At 38.0% G+C, this 22,733-nt stretch overlaps 1 protein-coding gene across 1 annotated transcript in view; it reads right to left on the minus strand.

Annotated features, from left to right (window-relative positions):
• The window catches only part of ATP13A5 (ATPase 13A5), a 121,075-nt gene that overhangs the window by 87,784 nt on the left and 10,558 nt on the right, over positions 1-22,733 (minus strand). Inside the window, exons 2-7 of the mRNA XM_034990734.1 lie at positions 18,486-18,659; positions 17,656-17,802; positions 17,364-17,434; positions 17,179-17,259; positions 11,559-11,628; positions 4,662-4,796 (exon numbers count right to left, since the gene is read on the minus strand). Coding sequence (XP_034846625.1) covers positions 4,662-4,796; positions 11,559-11,628; positions 17,179-17,259; positions 17,364-17,434; positions 17,656-17,802; positions 18,486-18,659 — 678 coding nt within the window. The remainder of the gene's footprint in view (positions 1-4,661; positions 4,797-11,558; positions 11,629-17,178; positions 17,260-17,363; positions 17,435-17,655; positions 17,803-18,485; positions 18,660-22,733) is intronic.

Below are 22,733 nucleotides of genomic sequence, written 5' to 3' on the forward strand. Positions count from 1 at the left end.
CTGGGTGATAGACACTGGGGAGGGTATGTGCTCTGGTAAGCAGTGTGAATTGTGCAAGGCTGTTGAATCTCAGATCTGTACCTCTGAAACAAATAATGCAATATATGTTAAGAAAAAAAAAGAAGAAGAAGAAGAAGAAGGTAGCGGGAGGGAAAGAATGAAGGGGGGAAAATCGGAGGGGTAGACGAACCATGAGAGATGATGGACTCTGAAAAACAAACTGAGAGTTCTAGAGGGGAGGGGGGTGGGAGGATGGGTTAGCCTGGTGATGGGTATTGAGGAGGGCACATTCTGCATGGAGCACTGGGTGTTATGCACAAACAATGAATCATGGAACACTACATCTAAAACTAATGATGTAATGTATGGGGATTAACATAAGAATTAAAAAATGTAAAAAAAAAAACATCAATGGGACACAATTTTTTAAAAATATGTTAGCTTGAAAAATTTTAAACATCAATATATAACACCAAATGCTGACGAGGATTTGGGGAAATGGATACTCTCATATGTTGCTGTTATTTTATTTGAAGAAAATAATATCTCAATATCTATTAACATCTAAAATATACATATCTTTTGATACAACAACCTGGCTTTTGGTTGCTTTGCTAAAAAAAAAAAATTGTGAACACTAATATATAAAGACACATCTATATTGTAGTTGTGTGTAATTCAGCATAGTTGTGGCAAAAATTGGAGAGGAAACCCCTTGTTTTCCATAAATAAAAGGATGGTTGAATAAATTATGATATACCATGGAATGCCACACCATTAGTTTTAAAGATGGTTTAGAATTATTTATTTACTTGGTGTATGGCCATTATATGTATTGTAAAGTGAAAAATACAAGTTCCAGATTAATATACAAAGTATGTTCCTATTCTAATAAAACAAATTAATAAATATATAAATAAATCTCCATATAAACTAGTATTTCTGTGCATCTTATAGAGTAGAAAGAGTGAAAAATATGTCCAGCTGATGATGACATTAATAAATAACTAAATAGATGTATTTGGGATCCTGGTGCTTGAATTTGTCCTTTGGTGGATTCCTCTGGAACAACAGCTCTTAAGCTTTAAGCATGCATAGCAATCACCTGTTATGAAACTGAAAAAGGGCAGATTCCTCTTGTTACCCTGGATATTTTGATTTAATAGGTCAAGAGCTTAGGAATCTTGAGTAATTCTCTCACTGAAACCTTGCCCTCTAGTGTGAAGAATCAAACCTATTTTTTCTGTAACCCTTCCCCCAGCTCCCACACAGGGATCTCTGTATTTCTTTTCCATTTCCCTCAACACAGTTACATCTAAGTTCTAAGTGAAGAAATGGACATTATAAAGAAATTTTAAAAGGGAGATTAAATTTGTCATAAACATGTAGATGGGAAATGTGTGGAACAAAAACAGTATTTAAGTCAGGGGAAATATGTGGAAACATTCTAGGGGGCGTAACATAGCATGTGGTAACACCACATTTACTTGGGACCCATTGATTACAGGTAACAGAAATTGGTTAAGTTTGCTTAGGCAGATGAGAATTTGTGAAGATGCAGGGATGTCATACGAACCTAAGGTGGGAAGTGAAGCCAGGGTTCCCAAGGGCTCCAAACAGGAACAGGAAATATTATGAGGAGCAGGTCATTCATTCTCCCTCTCCCTCTACCCTCTCCTTCTTCTTCACCTCTCCCTCTCCCCTGGACTCCATATTGCTCACCTCTGTGTCTCACTGTGTATTTGGCTTATTCTTTTGCTCTCTCTCTGCACAGGTGTTTTCTCTGTTTGTCCACACACAGGGCTCAAAGGTACCCATTCTGATCCTAGCTAGGCAGCATTTCTTAGGTCACATTCCTAACAGAGTATAACAGACAGCTTCAAGCCCTTAGGCTTGGATCCCAGGCAAAAAGTTATGTTGGCCTCATTCCTGTTGATGGACTGGCTTCTACAGGGTCAGGTGACCCCTGTTCCAACTATGTGTGTCAGTGGAAGGAGAGAGCTACCTGGAACAAACTGTTGCAGGCTGCCAGAGCTCTGGGTGCTCTCAATTATCAGAGAAGAGGAGGGAGGGAGAACACTTGCCTCAAAATATGTGTACTGAATTTCATGCCTGTCAAAGAATAGGAGGCTGGGGAGAATAACCCAAGTTCATGGGTCCAGCCCCTATTAAAGTCAGCTGCACTTTATGTCCTTGGATTCTATGAGCTACTGGTACATATTTATAATATATATATATCCCTTTGATGATCAGGAGAGTTTAAATAGGTTTCTATTATTTGTACACATCCTGACCCGAGTTGTTTATCTGGATAAGTAGGCTAACACCTAATACAGTCCAATAGGAATTGACTCTAGTCTACAACGCATGTTCCCAAATTATTAGTGGTCAGAAAATCTCTCGCTAACGTTCTGAAGTTTTCATGGGCTTTTTTTCATTCCTTATTTGTGGCCCAGGCAAAATAATAGAAACCTTATGGTGAGACCTAAAAAAAATAGAGTATAGCCTCCACTATTTACAGCTGAGGAAAGTGATCCCAGGGAAAACAGAGTCCCGAGAGTCATACAACGAGTGAGCCCATATTCCTATGATGCTTCCTTGTTCATGCTATAGGGCTCCTCTCTTCCATCTCTGTGCCCCCTCCCATCTGTCCATTGTCAACTTTCCCCACTACAGACATAATAATAAAAACAACAACAGTAATACCAGTGATAACAAGAATTAACATTTGGTGTCTACTATGTACCAGGAATATAAATATTCAAATTCGTGGTTTCATTTAATTCTCTCAACTATAACATCAACACACACACACTCACACACACATACATACACAGACACACACACACACACCTCTTATAGATGAGGAAGCTGATTATAATACCATCAAGTAACACAAAGAGGAGATTTTTAACTTGACTAGGTAAGATCTCCCTGCCAAAAGTCTTCAGAGAGCTCTGTATTTTTCCTGAGAACATTTAGATGGTTTGGGATGATATATTTGGGTGAGTGTATGTAGATGTCTCTCCAGTGGAATGAAGGACATGGGGGAAGGACTGTATTCACTGATGTTTGACTTAAACCAGAAATTGTATGAATGGCTTGCAGGTATCAAATTAAATATTGTATTAAAGCAAAGCTTTCTCAAAATCCAGAAACTAGAAATTCTATTTGTGGGCTTCACATTACATACCTTTATCATATGACCAAGGTAAAAGCTTAGGACACTATAGTTTCCTACTGTGGCTGGCAGAATGTGTCAGATCTTTTATTGCCCCGGTGTCTATTTTCATGCTTTTGCTCAAATGCTTACACTTTATCAGAAGGACTGTCACTCTTCCTCCTGACTTGGCAGCCAGGAAGAAAGTATTTGCCACCATCAAAGGCAGTTTACTGCTCACTGTTAACATTTTTGTGATTTAAATTAGTTTGTGAAAAAACACCTAGGCACTCATTTTTAAAAAGGAAAAAACAAACAAACAAATAAACAAAACAAAGCCCTTGTCATCTTCACTCTCTAGTTCAAAGTATTTCCATTCATTTAACTTCTCATTTTTAGAACCTGTTTTCTAACTCTTTACATACTTATTGCCTTTCTTTCATTTCTCATCAAACATTTCATAACTCAAAATTTGTAGGATCTAAAACCAGATAAAGAGCCAATATTAGACCTAATATTTAATTGACTGAAATATAGTTGGAATAAAAGTTCCCTTTCAGTGAGGCTTGTGTTAACACCCCATGTCTGCCTTACTGACATGTGCCCAAAGCTTACTCTGCAGACATACAGAATTCGTCTCTGTTCTCACACTTACGTTTGACTTCCATCCCAAGCTGTTGTACTGGCTTTCTGCTGTGGAAATATTACCCACGCAGTAGAATTTCATTTTATGAGGAGCCAGAAGCCCGACTGTCTCACAAACTCACTTTCTGACCTGGAACATACTCTGGATCTTAGTTTCCTTCCCTCTCAATGAAGGATGAAGTTTGAGACGAGATGGTTTCAACAGGTCAGTAGGATTGACAGACTGACACATCGTGCTGTACCACTGCATGCCCCCGAGCCCATGTAAATGAAGCTAATTCCACACTCAAGTTTTCCAAAATATACAATAAATAGAGCGAGACATCTTTTCGGAGTGGCCTCATGATTCAGCCTGATGACTCTTAAGCAAAGTCACAGAACATTGTCTAGAAAGATGCTGTGGGAAGCTGAGACTTGCAGGGGCTACAGAGTTTTAAGTAACATTCAGGAAAATTCTATTTCAGAATGCATTGTTATATCATTTATAAGACTGATTTTTGAAAAGAAGGAAAGCTTTAAATGGCTATAAGATGAACAATAATGGAAAGTTACTACACTGGCAACATTAATCCATCATAGCATTCTTTTCCACCATATTCAGACACAACCTCAGAGTCTTTTCAAACATAGTATGCCATTCAGCCTTCAGTCGATAATTGAACTTTGCAAGGACATTTTCATCTACCTGCCAGTCCTGAAGCCCTCCTCGTGAGATCCCTCATTGACTAAGACCTTGCTTTTTGCTTTATGACATAAGATTAACAAAGCAACTCCTTGCTTTCAGTGGAAATCCTGTAGGTTTTGCTGCATGGGCACCAGAAGCTAAATAGAATCCCACTGTGATTTCAACTCTTACCTGTTGCAAATCATACACACTTAAGACAATGGAGATAACAGACAAAATGATGATGGCCACAGAGTATTCTACGTAACCTTGAGACAGCCACAAAGTTAGGGTAAACGCTTGGAACAAGTAGAATGGATTTAAAACCTGCAGGTAAAAAAACAGCATTTGAGTCATTTCCATAGATCTTAGTGGCAATCAGGATGATGTCATTTCTTTATAGAATTTTTTTTTCATTTTTTACAACACACAATGATCTCTAATATTTAGGAACTCACTTAGAACTCAATTTCAGGGGGGAGGGCAAAGATGGTGGAGGAGTAGGGGACCCTATTTTAACCATTCCCCTGAATTGAGCTGGATATCTACCAGACCACTTTGAACACCCATGAAATCAGCCCAAGATGTAAGAAGATATATCTAGATCCCTACAAACAGAATATCCATAGCGGCTGGTTTCAAGTTATGAAGTGGGGAGCCGTGATTCCATGTGATATTGGAAGATAAATGGAAGGGAGCTGCCATAAGCACTTGAGCTGGGAAGGTGAAACAACACAGGAACGCAAAAGCCTCCTGCCCTGGGGACCAGGGCACAGATTTGAAGACCAGTAGCAGTGGGGAAAGGACTTTAGGGCAGCCCCCTGGACTGAAACCTGGAGTAGCAGGGCTGCGTGTGTGAACTTGGGGTGGCTGGTGGTTTTAGAACACAAAGGGCAGAGAGACGTGCCTGGACCTGGAAGCAAGGGCTGGGAGTGCGGCTGTGGGGCCCACAACCCAGGACACTGGGGTTTTAGCAGTACAGACAGAAACAGAGACAGTGTGGCCTGGAGAGCTCACTCAAGAACAGACTGTGATCTCTCTGCTCTGAGGCAGAGGGTTGGAAACAGTCTCTTCTGCTCTGACTCTCAGAAGAGACGCAGAAAGCCACCAGGGAAAGGCACCAGAGAACAAAAGCCCCCCAAAAATGGTTTTCACTGAGCCCATCCCCCACCACAGGGGGCAGGGCAACTGTGCCCAAACAAAGTTGCCTGAGTAACAACATGGCAGGCCCCTCCCCCAGAAGACAGGCTGGAAGAACAAGAGGCAAACAACCCTAAGGTCCCTATAAAACGGTCCTCCCCCTCAACTAAGAGGGGTAACCCCAAAACAGGAAAGACTCAGAGACTGTGACTTCTGCCACAGATTTACAAATGGATACAGATATAACCAAGATGTCAGAAATGGACTTCAGGGTAACAGTTATGAAGACAATAGCTAGAATGAAGAAGTCGATCAATGGCAACATAGAGTCTCTAAGGGCAGTAATGAAAGCTGAACTGGCAGAACTTAAAAATGCTATCAATGAGATCCAATCTAATCTAGATAATTTAACAGCTAGGGTAAACGAGGCAGGAAAACAAATTAGTGATATAGAAGACAAACTGATAGAAAAGAAGGAACAGGAGGAGGCCTGGAAAAAAACAGCTTAAAATCCATGAAAACAGAATTAGAGAAATAAGTGATGCCATGAAACGTTCCAATGTCAGAATTATTGGGGTCCCTGAGGGGGTGGAGAGAGAGAGAGGACTAGAAGATATATTTGAGCAAATCATAGCTGAGAACTTCCCTAATCTGGGGAATGAAACAAACATTCGTGTCCTAGAGGCAGAGAGGACCCCTCCCAAGGTCAAGGAGAAGAGACTAAAGCCCCAGCATGTAATAGTAAATCTCGCAAATCTTAGAACCAAGGAAACCATCTTAAGGGAAGTTAAGGGGAAGAGATTTCTTACGTACAGAGAGAGGAACATCAGAATAACATCAGATCTATCCACAGAGACCTGGCAAGCCAGAAAGGGCTGACAAGACATATTCAGGGTACTAAATGAGAACAACATGTAGCCAAGAATACTTTATCTGGCAAGGCTATCCTTTAGAATGGTTGGAGAGATACAGAGCTTCCAAGACTGGCAGAAACTGAAAGAATATGTGACCACCAAGCTGGCCCTGAAAGAAATATTAAGGGAGGTTCTATAAAAGGAGAAAGACCCCAAGAGTGATATAGAACAGAAATTTACAGAGACAATCTATAGAAACAAGAACTTCAGAGGCAACATGATGAAAACAAATTCATATCTTTCAATAATCACTCTCAACGTGAATGGCCTAAATGCTCCCATAAAACGGCACACGTTTGCAGATTGGATAAAAAGACAGGACCCATCCATATGCTGTGTACAAGAGACTCATTTTGAACCTAAAGATACATCCATACTGAAAGTGAAGGGATGGAGAACCATCTTTCACGCCAGTGGACCTCAAAAGAAAGCTGGGGTAACAATTCTCATACCAGACATATTAGATTTTAGCTAAAGACTGTAGTTAGAGACACAGAAGGACACTGTATGATTCTTAAAGGGTCTATCCAACAAGAAGATCTAACAATAGTAAATATCTATGCCCCCAACATGGGAGCAGCCAACTACATAAGCCAACTGTTAACCAAAATAAAGAGACATATTGATAATAATACGTTAATTGTAGGAGACTTCAACATTCCACTTTCAGCAATAGACAGATCATCTAAGCAGAAAATTAACAAAGAAACAAGAGCTTTGAATGACACACTGGACCAGATGGACCTCATAGATATATACAGAACATCCCACCCTAAAACAACAGAATACTCATTCTTCTTGAGTGCATATGGAACTTTCTCCAGAATAGACCACATACAGGGTCACAAATCAGGTCTCAACTGATACCAAAGGACTGGAGATTATTCCCTGCATATTCTCAGACCATAATGCTTTAAAACTGGAACTCAATCACAAGAAAAAAATGTAAGAAATTCAAACACTTAGAAGCTAAAGACCACTCTGCTTAAGAATGTTTGGGTCAACCAGGAAATCAAAGAAGAACTTAAACAATTCATGGAAACCAATGAGAACGAAAACACATCTGTCCAAAATCTATGGGATACTGCAAAGGCGGCCCCTAAGGGGGAAATACATAGCCATCCAAGCCTCACTCAAAAAAATAGAAAAATCCCGAATTTACCAACTAACTTTACACCTTAAAGAACTGGAGAAAAAGCAACAGATGATGCCTAAGCCACACATTAGAAGAGAAATAATTAAGATTAGAGCAGAGATCAATGAATTAGAAACCAGAAATACAGTAGAGCAGATCAACAAAACTAGAAGCTGGTTCTTTGAAAGAATTAATAAAATCGATAAACTACCGGCCACACTTATCCAGAAGAAAAGAGAAAGGACCCAAATTAATAAAATTATAAATGAAAGGGGAGAGATCATGACTAACACCAAGGAATAGAAACAATTATTAGAAATTATTATCAACAACTATATGCCAATAAATTAAGCAATCTGGAAGAAATGGATGCCTTCCTGGAAACCTATAAACTACCAAGACTGAAACAGGAAGAAATTGACAACCTGAATAGACCAATAACCAGTAACGAGATTGAAGCAGTGATCAAAAACCTCCCAAAAAACAAGAGTCCAGGGCCTGATGGATTCCCTGGGGAATTCTACCAAACATTCAGAGAAGAAATAATACCTATTCTCCTGAAGCTGTTTCAAAAAATAAATGAGTCTGGAAGCTTTCCTTCTGTGTCTATTTTTGACTCAGGTCATGATCCCAGAGTCCTGGGATGGAGTCCCTCCTTGAGCTCCCTGCTCAGCAGGGAGTCTGCTTCTCCCTCTCCCTCTGCCCTCCCCCCCACTCATGTTCTCTCGCTCATTGTCTCTCGAATAAATGAATAAAATCTTTAAAAACAAAAAAAAGGAAAAATATTTTATCAATAACAAAGTCTAACAACTTATCTTTTTAAACAATATATACCCATAACGGAGGAGAACCATGATATAGTCTCTTTTTAAAACAAACTTCAACTTTGACCATTTTTATTGCATTCCTCATGTGATCACATGCTGCAGATGGAGTCAAGGTGTGTGAGGAAAATGCAAGACTGCACTTCTATCCAGGTCATTTAAAAATAACAGACTCTCCATGTCACAGGCCTTAGCAAGATGCTTTGAGAGTCAGTCAAGTCAGCACAGATCTGCCCTTGAACAGGGAGGGATCATTGTACCCAAAGTTGTGGTGAAAACCATGGGTGGAATGTATCCCCAGCCCAAAGCTGGTCATCCATGCACACAGTTTTTGGTCTCTTTATAAAACCTTTAACTTTTTTTAATCCCTCTATTGTCCCCATTTTGGTCCTGCTGACCCCACTATTAATAATGACAGCAGAGAGAGCAAACCTGAGGAGCTAGAGTCATATATGTATACACGTTGCGTAAATTAAAGAGCCCATCTGAGCAAAACAAGGATTATTTTCTAGATGAAGTGCTCTTTATGATGATTATGAATTAGGTGAGATATTATCTAAAGCCAGTGCCACTCTTTTTTACCCCTATTTTCTATAATTCTCTAACATGTTAAATAAACTTCTCCTTTAGTCCCCAAAATGAACTGACATCCCATTAATAAGTTAATAGGCTGTATCTTACGAGTTCCTGAAACCCTCGGATATATTTTGTACATTAACAAAGCTTTTGTTCCTTAATGTTTCTTATTATTTCCATTGCAACATGCTTTCCTTACAAATTATAGCTCTTCTGTCTGCTTGGTATAAAATGCTCTAATTGTAGATTATGCACTAATGATAATATGATTTTGAGTTTACATAAACTCAGTAGAAAATTGGTTAAATACTTCTTGTATAAGAAACAACACCATCATAATTAATTTAGTTCTCTTATTCAATGTTCTTTTGAAACCAAATATGACATACTTTTATCTGCTTTTTTTCTACTAAAGGCCTAGTAAGTAGGCAGAGAAAATACTACCACCCCTTTCAATATAGACCAAATTGACACCTGGGGGAATCTTTGGCAGTTTGAAAATGAATAAAAAGTTTAAAAAGCAGCCTGCTTTTTGATAGTGGATGAGACTGTGCATATGTGGAGGCATGGGGTAGATGGGAAAATCTCAGTACCTTCCAATCAACTTTTCTGTGAACCTTAGATTGCTCTAAAAAAAGTCTAACAAAACATTATTTTGAAAAACATGACCATGATAAACAAAATGTCCATCATTGTGAATTAGAAATAGATTAGAAACATGCAGCATGGAGAGGAGGCTGGCATGATCAGCCCACTGGGTTCCACACAAGTACTGGAGAGTGATGGCTAGGAGCTCAGTTCTATGGGGAATAAGACCAACAGTGTCCCACAGTTGGCAGGGGACCAAACCAGACTTGCCTCCTGCCCCAGAACAGAAGCCAAGAAAAGTCACAACCTAGCAGAGGGTGGAGTGGGAAACAACAGAGTTCATGGTGCAACTGTGAACTTGACCAAACCCCAACTAGCTCAGGGCCTATGTCTACTAGATCCTGGGAAACAGAGCCCCAAACCCCAGGAGAGACCCTGGTTCTGAACTGGAAGCTATGGGGACCACTAAGAGGCAGGCAAACTCAGAGCCACCTAGGAGGGCGAGTGAACACAGAGAGAAAGAGAGAAATGGAGGCAGGAGAAGTCCCACTTAAGGGGAGCTCACCACCACCACCACTAATAATAATAACTTCAAGGAACCCAAAGAAAATATTCCAAAAAAATAAATAAATAAACCCACTAACAAAGAAAAAAGTCATTCTCAAGAAAACTGACATAATAGAGTAACATGAGAAAGACCAAACTAATACATTGAAAGTAGTCAAAAAGATCATAGAGGTAATTGTGTAAGACTGTTGAATCACAGACCTGTACCTCTGAAACAAATAATACATTATATGTTAAAAAAAAGAAGAAGAAGAAGAAGATAGTAGGAAGGGAAAAATGAAGGGGGGGAAATTGGAGCGGGAGACAAACCATGAGAGACAATGGACTCAGAAACAAACTGGGCGTTCTAGAGGGGAGGGGGGTGGGGGAATGGGTTGGCCTGGTGATGGGTATTAAAGAGGGCATGTACTGAATGGAGCACTGGGTGTTATACGCAAACAATGAATCATGGAACACTACATCAAAAACTAATGATGTAATATATGGTGATTAACATAACATAATAAAAAAATAGTTAAAAAAAGTAATGATGTAATGCATGGCGATTGACATAATATAACATAATAAAATAAAATAAAAAGTTCAGACTATCTGAGAAGAAAAAAAGTAATAACATTACCCCCAGCACCACCACCATTACAACCACCATCAAAAACTTAAGAAAACAAAACAAATGGAAAAACATGAAACAGGAATCTGTCTCTCACACTGGGATTGGATTTTTTTAAGTGGATTTTACTTTAAAACAAGTGGTTGTTGAAAAGGACCAGTTAGAAATCCTGGAATAGGGGCCCCTGGGTGGCTCCATTGGTTAAGTGTCTGACTCTTGATTTTGGCTCAGGTAATTACCTCAGGGTCATGAGATTGAGCCCCACAATGGGCTCCATGCTCAGTGGGGAGTCTGCGTGGGATTCTCTCTCTCCCTCTGCCCCTCCTCCCACTTGCATTTTCTTTTTTTCTCTCTCTCTCTCATGTAAATAAATAAATAAATAAATCTTTTAAAAATTCTGGAATAAAAATATATATATTTATTGACCACTACATCAAAAACTAATGATGTACTATATGCTGGCTAATTGAACATAATAATAAAAAATATAAAGAAAGAAATATATGTCTACAAAAAAGAAATACCAAAAAAAAAAGAAAAGAAAAGAAAGCCTCTATGGACAGGAAAAGCATAGACTAAAGACAATAGGGAGTAACAAAAGGAAGTTATATGAAACACAAATTTTGTTCAGATCAAATTATCTATATGTTGCCTAAAATTCCCCTGAGTACCAGGAAGTAAAAAGTAAAGGACCAAAAAAATGTTTTTCAAAAATAGATGAAAACAGTTAGTTACCTGTTTAACAAGCAGCTTCCATATGGGCTGGACTTCTACCTCAATGGCATTGGGCCCGCACACTAATCTTCTGTAGGAGAATGATCACTTATTAGTACCACAACTACAACTTCATTGGTAAGTGAGTATAAACCAAACTAAGCAAAAGTCACTGCTCTACCCTCTAGGCACTTTGTGCCTTTAATCGAAAATTAACGTACACATCATAAAATATTAACATATTTTTAAAATAAAAGTGCATGATGGGCAAAGTTGTTTTTCTAGTTAAAAAATATCTTAAGTACAATGTAACTCAAGAATCAAAATGAAGTGGGGCGCCTGGGTGGCTCAGTCGTTAAGCGTCTGCCTTCGGCTCGGGTCATGATCCCAGAGTCCTGGGATCGAGCCCCGCATCGGGCTCCCTGCTCAGCGGGAGGCCTGCTTCTCCCTCTCCCACTCCCCCTGCTTGTGTTCCCTCTCTTGCTGTCTCTCTCTCTATCAAATAAATAAATAAAATCTTTAAAAAAAAAAAAAAGAATCAAAATGAAGTTAGTAAGGCATTTTGAGTTATTTTTTAAATAATTCAATTATATTTTAAGAACAGCTAAAAACACAGATGTGAGGATGTTCCTAGAATTCTCAGACATTCTAGATTGCTCTTAATGGTAGAGATCAAGTCCATCTTACCCTGGTCTCTTTAGCACGTAGGACAGGCCTTTAGTATATGAAAATAAATACATGAAAGAATGAGCCAATGAACTGGAAGAGGATATATGTTCTTCACACTGACCCTTTATAAATTCATACTATGTATGTTCTAAAAAGAAGCTCTTGTGTTTGTGTAGCATTTTACAATTTACAGAGTTCTCACACAAGATTTTCTCATCTGATTGTCACAGTGGTCCAAAGGAAAGGGACAATATCTCCATTTTGCCAAAGGGGAAAACCTATTCATTTGGGTGTTTTCCCAAAAGTATGCGTATCTATTATTAATTGTGACGATACAACTTTTAAGCAGAGGTGACTGCCAGAAACTGCACTTAGCCTTTTATATGTATTATCTCCTGTAATCACCATACCCCTATGAGATTTCATATTATCCTCTTTATTATAAAGAACACTGAAGTTCAGATAAAGTCAGCAATTCTCCCAGAGTCTCAGAGCTGGAAAGAAGCAGATCCAGGATTCACACCCTGGTCTCCATGCCTCCACTTCACACTCCGTGAGCATCAGTGGTGCAATTTGCATGATGGGTTCTTGATCTAAGGTGTGACATAGCTGAGCCCAAGTTTGTCTGACTTCCAAGCCATGCCTTTCCAAGTACAATTATTGCTTGCACGGGTCCAAGAGGACTCAAACTAGGGTCTTCTGACTCCATGTGTGAAAACACTGAGGTGCAGGGATGCTGGAAGACAGAAAGGTCAAACAGCATGTACTATTGGGTTTGGAATGTCATGTGTCCCCAAACTTCACACTGGGAAGAGACCATAACTCAAGCCACTTTGGTGCTCAGGATCCTTTCTGGAATCTGTGGAAATAACCTATTGTTGTCAAAGTGTCAGAACTTCTCAAAATCCCAAACTTGGTCTTCTCTCTTTTTTTCTCTCTCTGCTTGGAATGCCCTTCCCACATTCTTCAATTTATAAAGGCCCACTCAGCCTTTGAGAGTCAAATCTGATGATACAGCCTAATGGTGGAGAAATTTGAGATCTAACAGACCTGGATGTGAATCCAGCTAAGCCTTTGCTGCTCCCTAGATCTGGAACTGGATTTCCCTACGTCTTTGCATAGCCACTCTCTCATTTCATTCAGGTCTCTGTTCAAATAGCACTTCCTTATTGGAGTTTTCCTTAATAATTCTATTGAAAACAGCCACCCTGATACTCAAATCAGATTCTCTTTATCTCCTTACCGTATCTCATTTTTCTCTATAGTGTGTTGATAATCTGAAATTGCACCTTATTTTTTACATGTTAGTAACCATGCAACAAGAGACTGTATCATTCCCTATAATATAGGCTTCTAGAGGACACTGATATATCTTAAATGCCTAAAACAGGGCCTAATACATATAATGCACTCAAGAATTATTTGTTGAATGAATGAGGGGTGAGCTTCGGTTCCCTTACCTATAAAATGGGTTTGCTAATACATTCCTGATAAAATTGCTAGCAGTAACATATAATATAAACATGTAAAGCATTTAGCATAAGTGCCAAGGGCATGACAAGCTCTCAATAAATGCCAGTTATCTTTCAAGTCTTCCTTGGTCCCACAGGCACAATTAACTGTATTTTTCTCTCTTCCAATATGCCTCCTTTTCTTAGTGATAGCAGGCACCTCTTTGAATTATAGCATTTGGTTATATATCTTTCTCCTCAAATTTCTCAGATCCTCTTTAGTGGCAGGGATGGAGCTTTTCAACTGTTTTTCTAGCATCGAGAGGTACATTGTATGACAGAGAATGTTCTCTAAATATTGGAATTAATTAATGAGGACATTTGTGAGCCATGTCTAGAATTCTCTCTCCCCTAACAAGGCTGAAAACCCAGTTTATAGAACTACAGAAGCACACAGTTGTGCAAAGTCAGTTTAGAAAGAAACAAGGCAAGTGCCCGATGTTCTTCATCTTTTTCTGTCTGGTGAGATGGTTTCTGGTGTTACTATCAAAAGGAGAGGAGCTCAGCTCCAGTGAGGACTGAAACCCAACGGATTAATAGGAGCCTATAGATCATCCTCTTTAGGGCTTATCTGAGCCACGTTTGGATCACAGCCTGGCATGCCCCTTGCTGCTTGATATTTTCCATTATTTCTTGCCAAAAGGTATTGTGTATTTAGGGATCATGTACTCATCTCAATCTGAGCACAAGCCAAGCAGGATTTTCAGGGACATTGACCAATGGCTGAGCAACCAGAAGGAATGGAAGGCTTGAAGCTGGGTCACGTGAGGAAATTTCCAAGGAACAGAGGAGATTACACATCCTTACTTTGGAAATCTGACAAGACGGCAAGGAAAAGGGGCCCTAGAATTATTCCAGGTGGCCTTATAGAACTAAATAGGCTGAATAAAATTATGTAGACTTGCCTAACATTCAGAACTATCCATTAGGGGGATAATTTCTTTGGAGGCAGAAGGTCCCTCTCCAAAAATATTTCTTAACAGGGAAACTGTGGAGGGCATTTCTGGGTTGGCTCTGAACTGCACTTGAAGGATCACTGAGCTTTCCTGCAACCATTCCACAATAGTAAAGCTGTTGGGATGTATTTATTTCTGAATAACCAAACATGAATGAATAGGAATACTTTCTTTTGGGATGGTATATGTCCCTTTTCTATTTGATTATTTGTTCATTCATTCATTTATTAATTTATTCACCAAATAATTATGGAGAATATGTTGTGTGCTAGGCACTTTAAGCTCCAGATGGTGAAGCCTAGAGTGGGGGGTCCTCAAGGAGGTAGGAGGACCATGTCAGAATCACTGGTGAGCTTTTTCAAACCACACATGACTACTCTGATTCCATTCTGATAAGTCACCAATGGAGTCCTTGGCAGGGAGGGAGACCTGAAGTTTTCTAAATAATTAATGTTAATCCAGGGGGTTCTGACATGACCTACTTCTGTGAACTTTGGAATTTTTAAGGAGCAGGCTTATAGAATTAGAAAGAGTTCCCAGGCATCCAGTTCATGAGTGAATGAAGATAGGAGCAAGGGATCTCCTAGAACAATTTTCTTCCTGAGGCCCCCTGAAAATTTCTCTTCAGGATAATGTTAATCTCTCCTGATGTCCTGATTTGCCTTTTTGCTACTAAAAAATGACAGTTACATAAATGTGTGCATTTTCCGTCTTTGCCTGGCTGCTAGGAAGCCTAAAAAGAACGTTTTATTTAGACTTTGTGGCTTTTCATTATCAGAGAGTTTTGTGATCCTCCTTCTTTTATTTCTCATGTTGCATCCTTGCTTTTCATGAAGGCAAGCTCATATCCATTTAGGAAATTAATCTGATATCATGCAACCAACCAATCCATCAATTGCATTTAATTTTTTTTAAAAATCCCTAGTCTTACACTAAAAAATTAAGGGTGGAAATAGTTCACATTCTACTTACTCCCTTTACTGTCCAACTAAAAAAGCCCATAAATAAAATCTGCCTATATATTTATGAGGAGATTATCTCCTCTATTCTTCATATTTGGGAAACTATACTCTTTGTCTTGCTTATTAGATTGTCAAGTTCTTTATTACGTGGATCAGGTTTAAATTTAATTATGTATGATGTTTATTAAAGCTTGGCCCTTGATAAATAAGGACAAACATGAGATAGCTTCCACTATTTCCTGTGGAAATAGTGTCCTAGGCAAAGGCAAAGTATATCTGCGATAATCAACTAAATTTCCTAAATAGATCAATTCTTTGCACTCCTGGTGCTTAATGCAATTAAACCAGTATGTTTTAATGACTTTGAAAACACTATGTGTTTCAGTTTATTAAGTATTGCCTTTGAAATCTTATATAATGATACTCTTTTTAAGGCATTTTGCAAATATTGTCAAAGTCTAGATGACTTTTTCATTTTCAACATGTTCAGGCAGGATGAAAACTTTAAAAACAATAGGGGTGCTTGCTAAAAGTGCAGTTTCTGCTCTCACTACTACCCTTAGCTCCTACCTACTAGATCAGAATATGGGGGTGGAGGCCCAGAACCTATATTTTAGGTACCAGATTGCTTTTTAGCTTGAGAATTTGTGTTTCTGATGGACTGGAAAAGGGCAGGCAGGAAATGTCCTTAAAATGGGCAAGAAATGAAGGTGATTATTAAGATTCCGGGGAAGGCTTGCAATGGTTTACTTTCAGACTCACCAGGATTCACCATTTCAAACTACAGATGGGAAGCCAGAACTCAAAATCTCTGTGGGTTAATGAGGAGCATAAGCATTTCTATGCTACTATTACACTATTATGTCCTAATCTATGTGCATTTATAGATCTCATTCTCACAATTGTACCACTATTCTTTGTCTCTCTTTCCCAATAGTTAGTGAATGTCTCTGGGGCAATGACTAAGCCTTATTTATCCTTAGATCCCTAGTTCCTTGTAGAGTGCCTGGCGTAGTAGAGGTATTCACTCAATAGGTCAACAAATATATTCTTACATTCATTCATTCCATAAATATATATCGAACTTCTACCATGAATCAGGCACTGTTCCAGGTGCTATGAACACAATGGTGAATGACACAACTACCTGAGCAAACAAAATCCTCATCTCTAGGCTGTTTCTTTATAAGAAAATGCAATCATAATATTGTCTTTCTGTCTCTCAGGGGATTGGGAGGATGATGAAGCAGATGTCTATGAAATGACTCAAAATTTTTTGAGGAAAGAATAAAAAAGACAACACAGAGGAGACTATTGCACAGTCCTGAGGGAAAAAAAATTCAAATATCATTTGATTGGCTTTTCTTTTTAATAAGTTTGCCTAAAATAAGAACAACTTAAAATATGTCTTTGTTGCTGATAAATAAACTGGGATTATATGAAGCTGATGAAGCATTATGCCAACAGTTCACTGATCATAAGTCATTTGATATCTCAATTTCTACTGGCAGAGTTTATTCTCAGGGAGTGTCACAAACCCTACCTGACCTCTTGTTCTTCACTGGTCAGGCCCAGTCCAAACGTGTGGTGGATGTCATGGCAGGAGTTGCTATCTTCCAGTAGCCTAGGATGTGGTCAGGACAAGAAGCATGCTCTAGATCATGGCATTCAACAAATCAGTGTTCTTCCCTTATACCCTGATGAATGCTGAGAAAAAGCCAAACTTACCCAACTTTCTGAAACCTCTTCTCCAAGTAGTCCCAAATGTACCTGATTTTTTGCACTTGGATACATCGCAGCTGCAATTACAAATGTGATAGAACAAGTGTCATTCACAAAGTAAAGCCCATGGGGGGAGGTGAAGGCTATTTGTCGCAAGTCCCCACACCACACTCACTTTCCTTGATACCTTGTTGTAATTCCCAGTCCAGCACTGTGACATTCAGAACTTCCATCCAATAAACATTTGCATTATTCTTTTTTAAAAAACATGCCATAGCATTACATCAAAATTACTTACTTTTAATTCTGGCTTCAATACAGCTTGGTTAATGACAGAGTGGCGGTCAGCCACCAAGGGTTCTTCTGGGTTCTTGCTTATAGGAAACTTCAGTGTGGATAAGTAAAGGCATATAACCTTCTTCCTCATATATCTTTGAAATTCATCCTAGAGAAGACAATCCAGCCCATGAAATTCTCAAATGTTGTTTATTTAATAAGGCAATCAAATAAATACCTACCTAGACCAGTGGTTCCCAAAGTTTTGGCTATAGACAGGAGCATCAGCATTATCTTGGAACTTGCTAGAAAAGCAAATTCTCAACCCCACCACAAGCCTACTGAATCAGAAATTCTGGGACAAGGTCAGCAGTCTGTGTTTTAAGGACCCTCCATGTAACTGATCTGCGTTAAAATTTGAGAACCACTGTGCTAGAGAATAAAAAGAAAGACACACTTTACAGGAAAGTTTTATATCCAGAAAATATTTTCCAGCTATCTCAAAAATGACATTTAGGTGTTTAAAATGTCTACTTTCCCCTCAAAATATGTATTCTTAAAAAACTGAACTATCCTTCCTGTGTTATGTCTTTAAGAGTTATAACACTGACAGCCTCTGCTTGTGTAATAGTTAAAGGCATTGAGAATTAGCCTGACATGGTAGAAACTTCCCTAGGGTGACATGGAGGACAATGTCCTTCCTTCCTGAGTCAAAATAAGAGATGGCAAGTAGGTTCAGGGATAGTTTTGCCATCTCCTATTTGGGGACAAGAAAACTTAAGTAAAGAAAGATCTACTCTGGAATGCCAGCCAGTCAATTGTGCCACCAATGCAATGCTGAAGGGCACTCACCGTTGTTTTTAGCAAAACAGTGTCTGCTTCTTGCAAGGGGCATGGAATGCAGTTGGCCCACACCCTCCACTGGGGTTTCCAATAGAACACCAGCTGAAGAAACCCGCAGGTCAGCATGGATGTTATAAGGCAGAGGGCTCTGCGTAGATTCTGGGTCCGGTAACCAAACACCTCCTGGCATGTAAATAAAACATGACTCTATTTTTCTTTTTTCACATAAACACATCACTTTGTTCCAAGAAACACAAGTGTTAGATGCAGCGATATTAGTTGGGAGGGAAATCTGGTTTCAGCTAGTTGAATCAGACTGATTGCTTACAGCTGTCAGCTGATACCATAAAAAAAAGGACTCATTTTGCTATACTGGCATATGGAAATAAAACATGAGACAGGAGGAGCAAGGAACGGGCAGACTTACTTCCTTCTAAATACTGTCAAGAGTCACCCAATGTTTTGGACCAGATTTACTTTTTTCAGGTATAGGGTTTTTAAAAAATTATTAATGTAAATTTACTGGAGGACGATGATACAAAGGGTAGGATGATATAAATCAAGAGATTGTCTGTGGACATGAAAGACTTTTAAAAGACCACTCATAGGAATTTACCCTGACAGTAACATGCTGAAATATTTCTACTTTTAGTAGTAAGGTAGTTGATATTATCCCCAATAGAGCGAATACTTTGAGATGTGGTTTTAGGGGGAGACACATAGCCAAACACATAGCCAGAAACAATAGATTCCTTTATTTCAAGCCAATTTCTAGTTTCCATCTTCCACAATGAAGTTTAACAGCATTTGTTTTCAAATTTCAAAAACTAGACTTTTAGTGTACTTGGAAGACCCAGAGGGATGCTGATTATGAATGACATTACTACTATACTATTATTTTAGGTTCTGCTGTTATTTTTATGTGTTTTTTTCCCTAAGATTCTGAACTCCTGTGTCCAGATCACAGAAATGTAATGCCGAAAAAAAAGGTTTTTGCTGAGTTTCTATAGCATTTTTAATGACAGAATCTCCTGAATTTTATACCAGTTTAGATCCTGTTATAATGAATCTCTTGGCTTAATATTTTGGAAAAGTTTTCATCTTCGATATGGTCATTTTCATTAATTTTTTCTAGTAAAGAAATCTGTGGTAGATTAAGATTTTAATAACAGTTGTTGAAAGTAATCCTTAAACATAATGGAAAGGTCACAGGTAGCAAAGATGTAAGTTTGAGTCACTGCTCTACTAGTTATCACCTATGTGACCTTAGGTAAATCGTATCACCTCTAGGGAATCCCAATTTATTCCTATACAAAACAATTAGAAATACATGCCTTACAGGTACTTGTGCTCAAATGAGATAATGTATCTTTAAGTACTCTGCAAAGTAATTACAATTTTAAGAGTTCCTTTCCAGTGCTCCTCAGTATTAACGACGTGGGAAAAAATGTTCATTAAGTTTACTGATGCAGCCACTCTATTTTGAGATTATTCACGATGAGGTTTACAGGTAACTTAAAAATGTGTTCACTCTACTTTTTTTTTTTTTTTTTAAGATTTTATTCATTTATTTGAGACAGAGAGAATGAGAGACAGAGAGCATGAGAGGGAGGAGGGTCAGAAGGAGAAGCAGACTCCCTGCCGAGCAGAGAGCCCGATGCGGGACTCGATCCCGGGACTCCAGGATCATGACCTCAGCCAAAGGCAGTCGCTTAACCAACTGAGCCACCCAGGCGCCCTGTGTTCACTCTACTTCTAAGCATATTTTCAGCTGGGTCTCCTTTCTGTCTTCCTACCCACCTTCTGATTCTATAAACCTGTTTTAGTTTTATTTGTGAATGATAGTTTTATTAGACTCCAATAAACTGTATATGCCAGTTCACATATTATGTCATAAATATGCATCATTTTACTAAGTTATTCATGGGAGCTTATTGCCAAAGTGTTCAAAATTGAAGTAGAATGGTTTGGAATTTTAGGCCAGCTTGTAGCTGAAAAAGCACATCTCAAATACCTTTCCCTTTTTTTTGTTAACTTACATACAATGATGGCACTGGTAATCATAATTCTGATACCCCTTCAGTTCTTTGCTATACAACATTTTTTATTTGAAAAAAGGAACTGACAATGCCAGCAAGACAGCAATAAAATCACTACAGCTACATACTGCTAATAACCTTATAAACTGGAATAATTCTTTAGAGAAAGCAAGGTGACAAATTATATCAAGATTTATAAAGATGTTTCTAACCCTTGAATCAGTAATGCCACACTTGGAAATACACCCTAAGGAAATAATACACAAAGTAGAAAGTAATGTGTGTAACAATGTTCAGTGCAGTATTATCTGTAATAGCAAAGTTACTGGAAGAACCAAATGATAGCTAACAGTTCAGCAAGATGTGAAATATCAAAACAATGGCCAAGGTGGCACCATTAAAAAGAAAATGTATGAAGTCAATGCAGAAATGTGGACCATTCTATGATATAATGTTAAATGAAGAAAAAGACAAAGAATAGATAGATGGGAAAAAATAGTAACTTTAACCTAATGATATCAGTAATTACATTACATATAAATGACATTACTACTGTGATTGAAAACAAAGATTGTCAGACTAAGTAGTAAAAAACCCATTATATGTTGTTTACAAGAGATACCTTTAAATACAAAGAAGCAAATAGATTAAAAGGAGAAAGATAGGGAAATAAACAATGCAAAGACTAACAGAGGAGAACTAGTATAGCTGTGTTAACATCAGACAAAATAGACTTTATTTTATTCTTTTTAAGATTTTATTTATTTATTTGACAGAGAGAGAGAACACAAGCAGGTGGGGCAGCAGACAGAGGGAGAGGGAGAAGCAGGCTCTCCAATGAGCAGGGAGCCCTACACTCCATTGTAGGACCCCGGGATCATGACCTGAGCTGAAAGCAGACGCTTAACCAATTGAGCCACCCCGAGGCTCCCAAAATAAACTTTAAAAAATAAATGTTCTGAAAAAAATAAGCATACTTCATAATCTAAAAATATCAAATCAACAGGAAGAAATAACAATTTTAGATTTAAGGGCACTTACACACATAGTTTCAAAATTTTTAAGCAAAATAGAACTTAAAGTCACTGTCATCATAGATTTTAACACTCCTTTCACTAACTGATAAGACTAGTAGACAAAAAAAAATTTGTTTTCAGTGAGAATACAGGACGTTTGAACAAACCCATTAACTAAATTGACCTAATTGACAAAGAAAATTATAGCCCCAAACTGCATAATTCAAATTCTTTTCAAGTCCACGTAAACTATTTACGTAAATTTACCACATTCTGGAACATAAAATATTATGACATTGTAATTAAACTAGAAATTAACAGCAGAATAACTTAAAAATTCCCAAATGTTTGGTAATTAAATAGCATTTTTCTAAGCAATACATGTGAATCAAATGAGAAATTACAATGGGCATTAAGAAATATTTTGAACTGAATAAAAATGAAAATTGACAAATCAAAACTTGTGGGATGCACCTAAGACAATGATTAGAGGGAAATCTATAGTTTTAGATGTTTATGTAAGAAAAGAAAAAATGTTTGAAATCAATAAAAAAAGCTTCCAACTCAAGAAGCTATAGAAAGAGCAGCAAATTAAACCTTGGAAAGTGTAAGGAAGGAGATAATAAAGAAAAGCAGAAATGAATAAAATAGAAATCAGGCATACAATAAAGAAAATCAATAATGTTGAATTTGTACTTTAAAAGTTTAATAAAATTGATAAACTTAAATAAAGTTGAATATTTTACTGCTATTAAAGAAAATTAATGTGTAACTAAAAGCTTTTCTACAAAAAAAATATTCAAACCCAGATGGCTTGTGAATCCTTTCAAATATTTAAGGTAGAAGTGATATCAATTTTGCACAAACTCTTCCATAAGTAGAGGAGGTGGGAATGTTCCCAACTTGTTTTATGAAGTCAGCATACTCGACACCAAAATGTGATAGGTTTGTTAAAAGAAAGGAAAATTACAGGCTAAGATTTGTAAGAAGCATAGATGAAGTAACCCTGAAATATATTATCTAACTAAATCAGTGATATATATTAAAAGTTAATATGTCATTACTAAATGAGGTTTGTTCTAGCATTGCAAGGGTTTGAAAATCAATCAATGTATTTTGGTATGTTAACATTCAGGAGGAAAGTCATAACATCATCTCAATTGGTACAGAGAAATACTTTGATAAAATTCAACACTAATACA

This window comes from Mirounga leonina, unplaced genomic scaffold (genome assembly GCF_011800145.1).
Source record: "Mirounga leonina isolate KUSES-001 unplaced genomic scaffold, KU_Mleo_1.0 Mir_115, whole genome shotgun sequence".
In the NCBI taxonomy this organism is placed as follows: Eukaryota; Metazoa; Chordata; class Mammalia; order Carnivora; family Phocidae; genus Mirounga; species Mirounga leonina.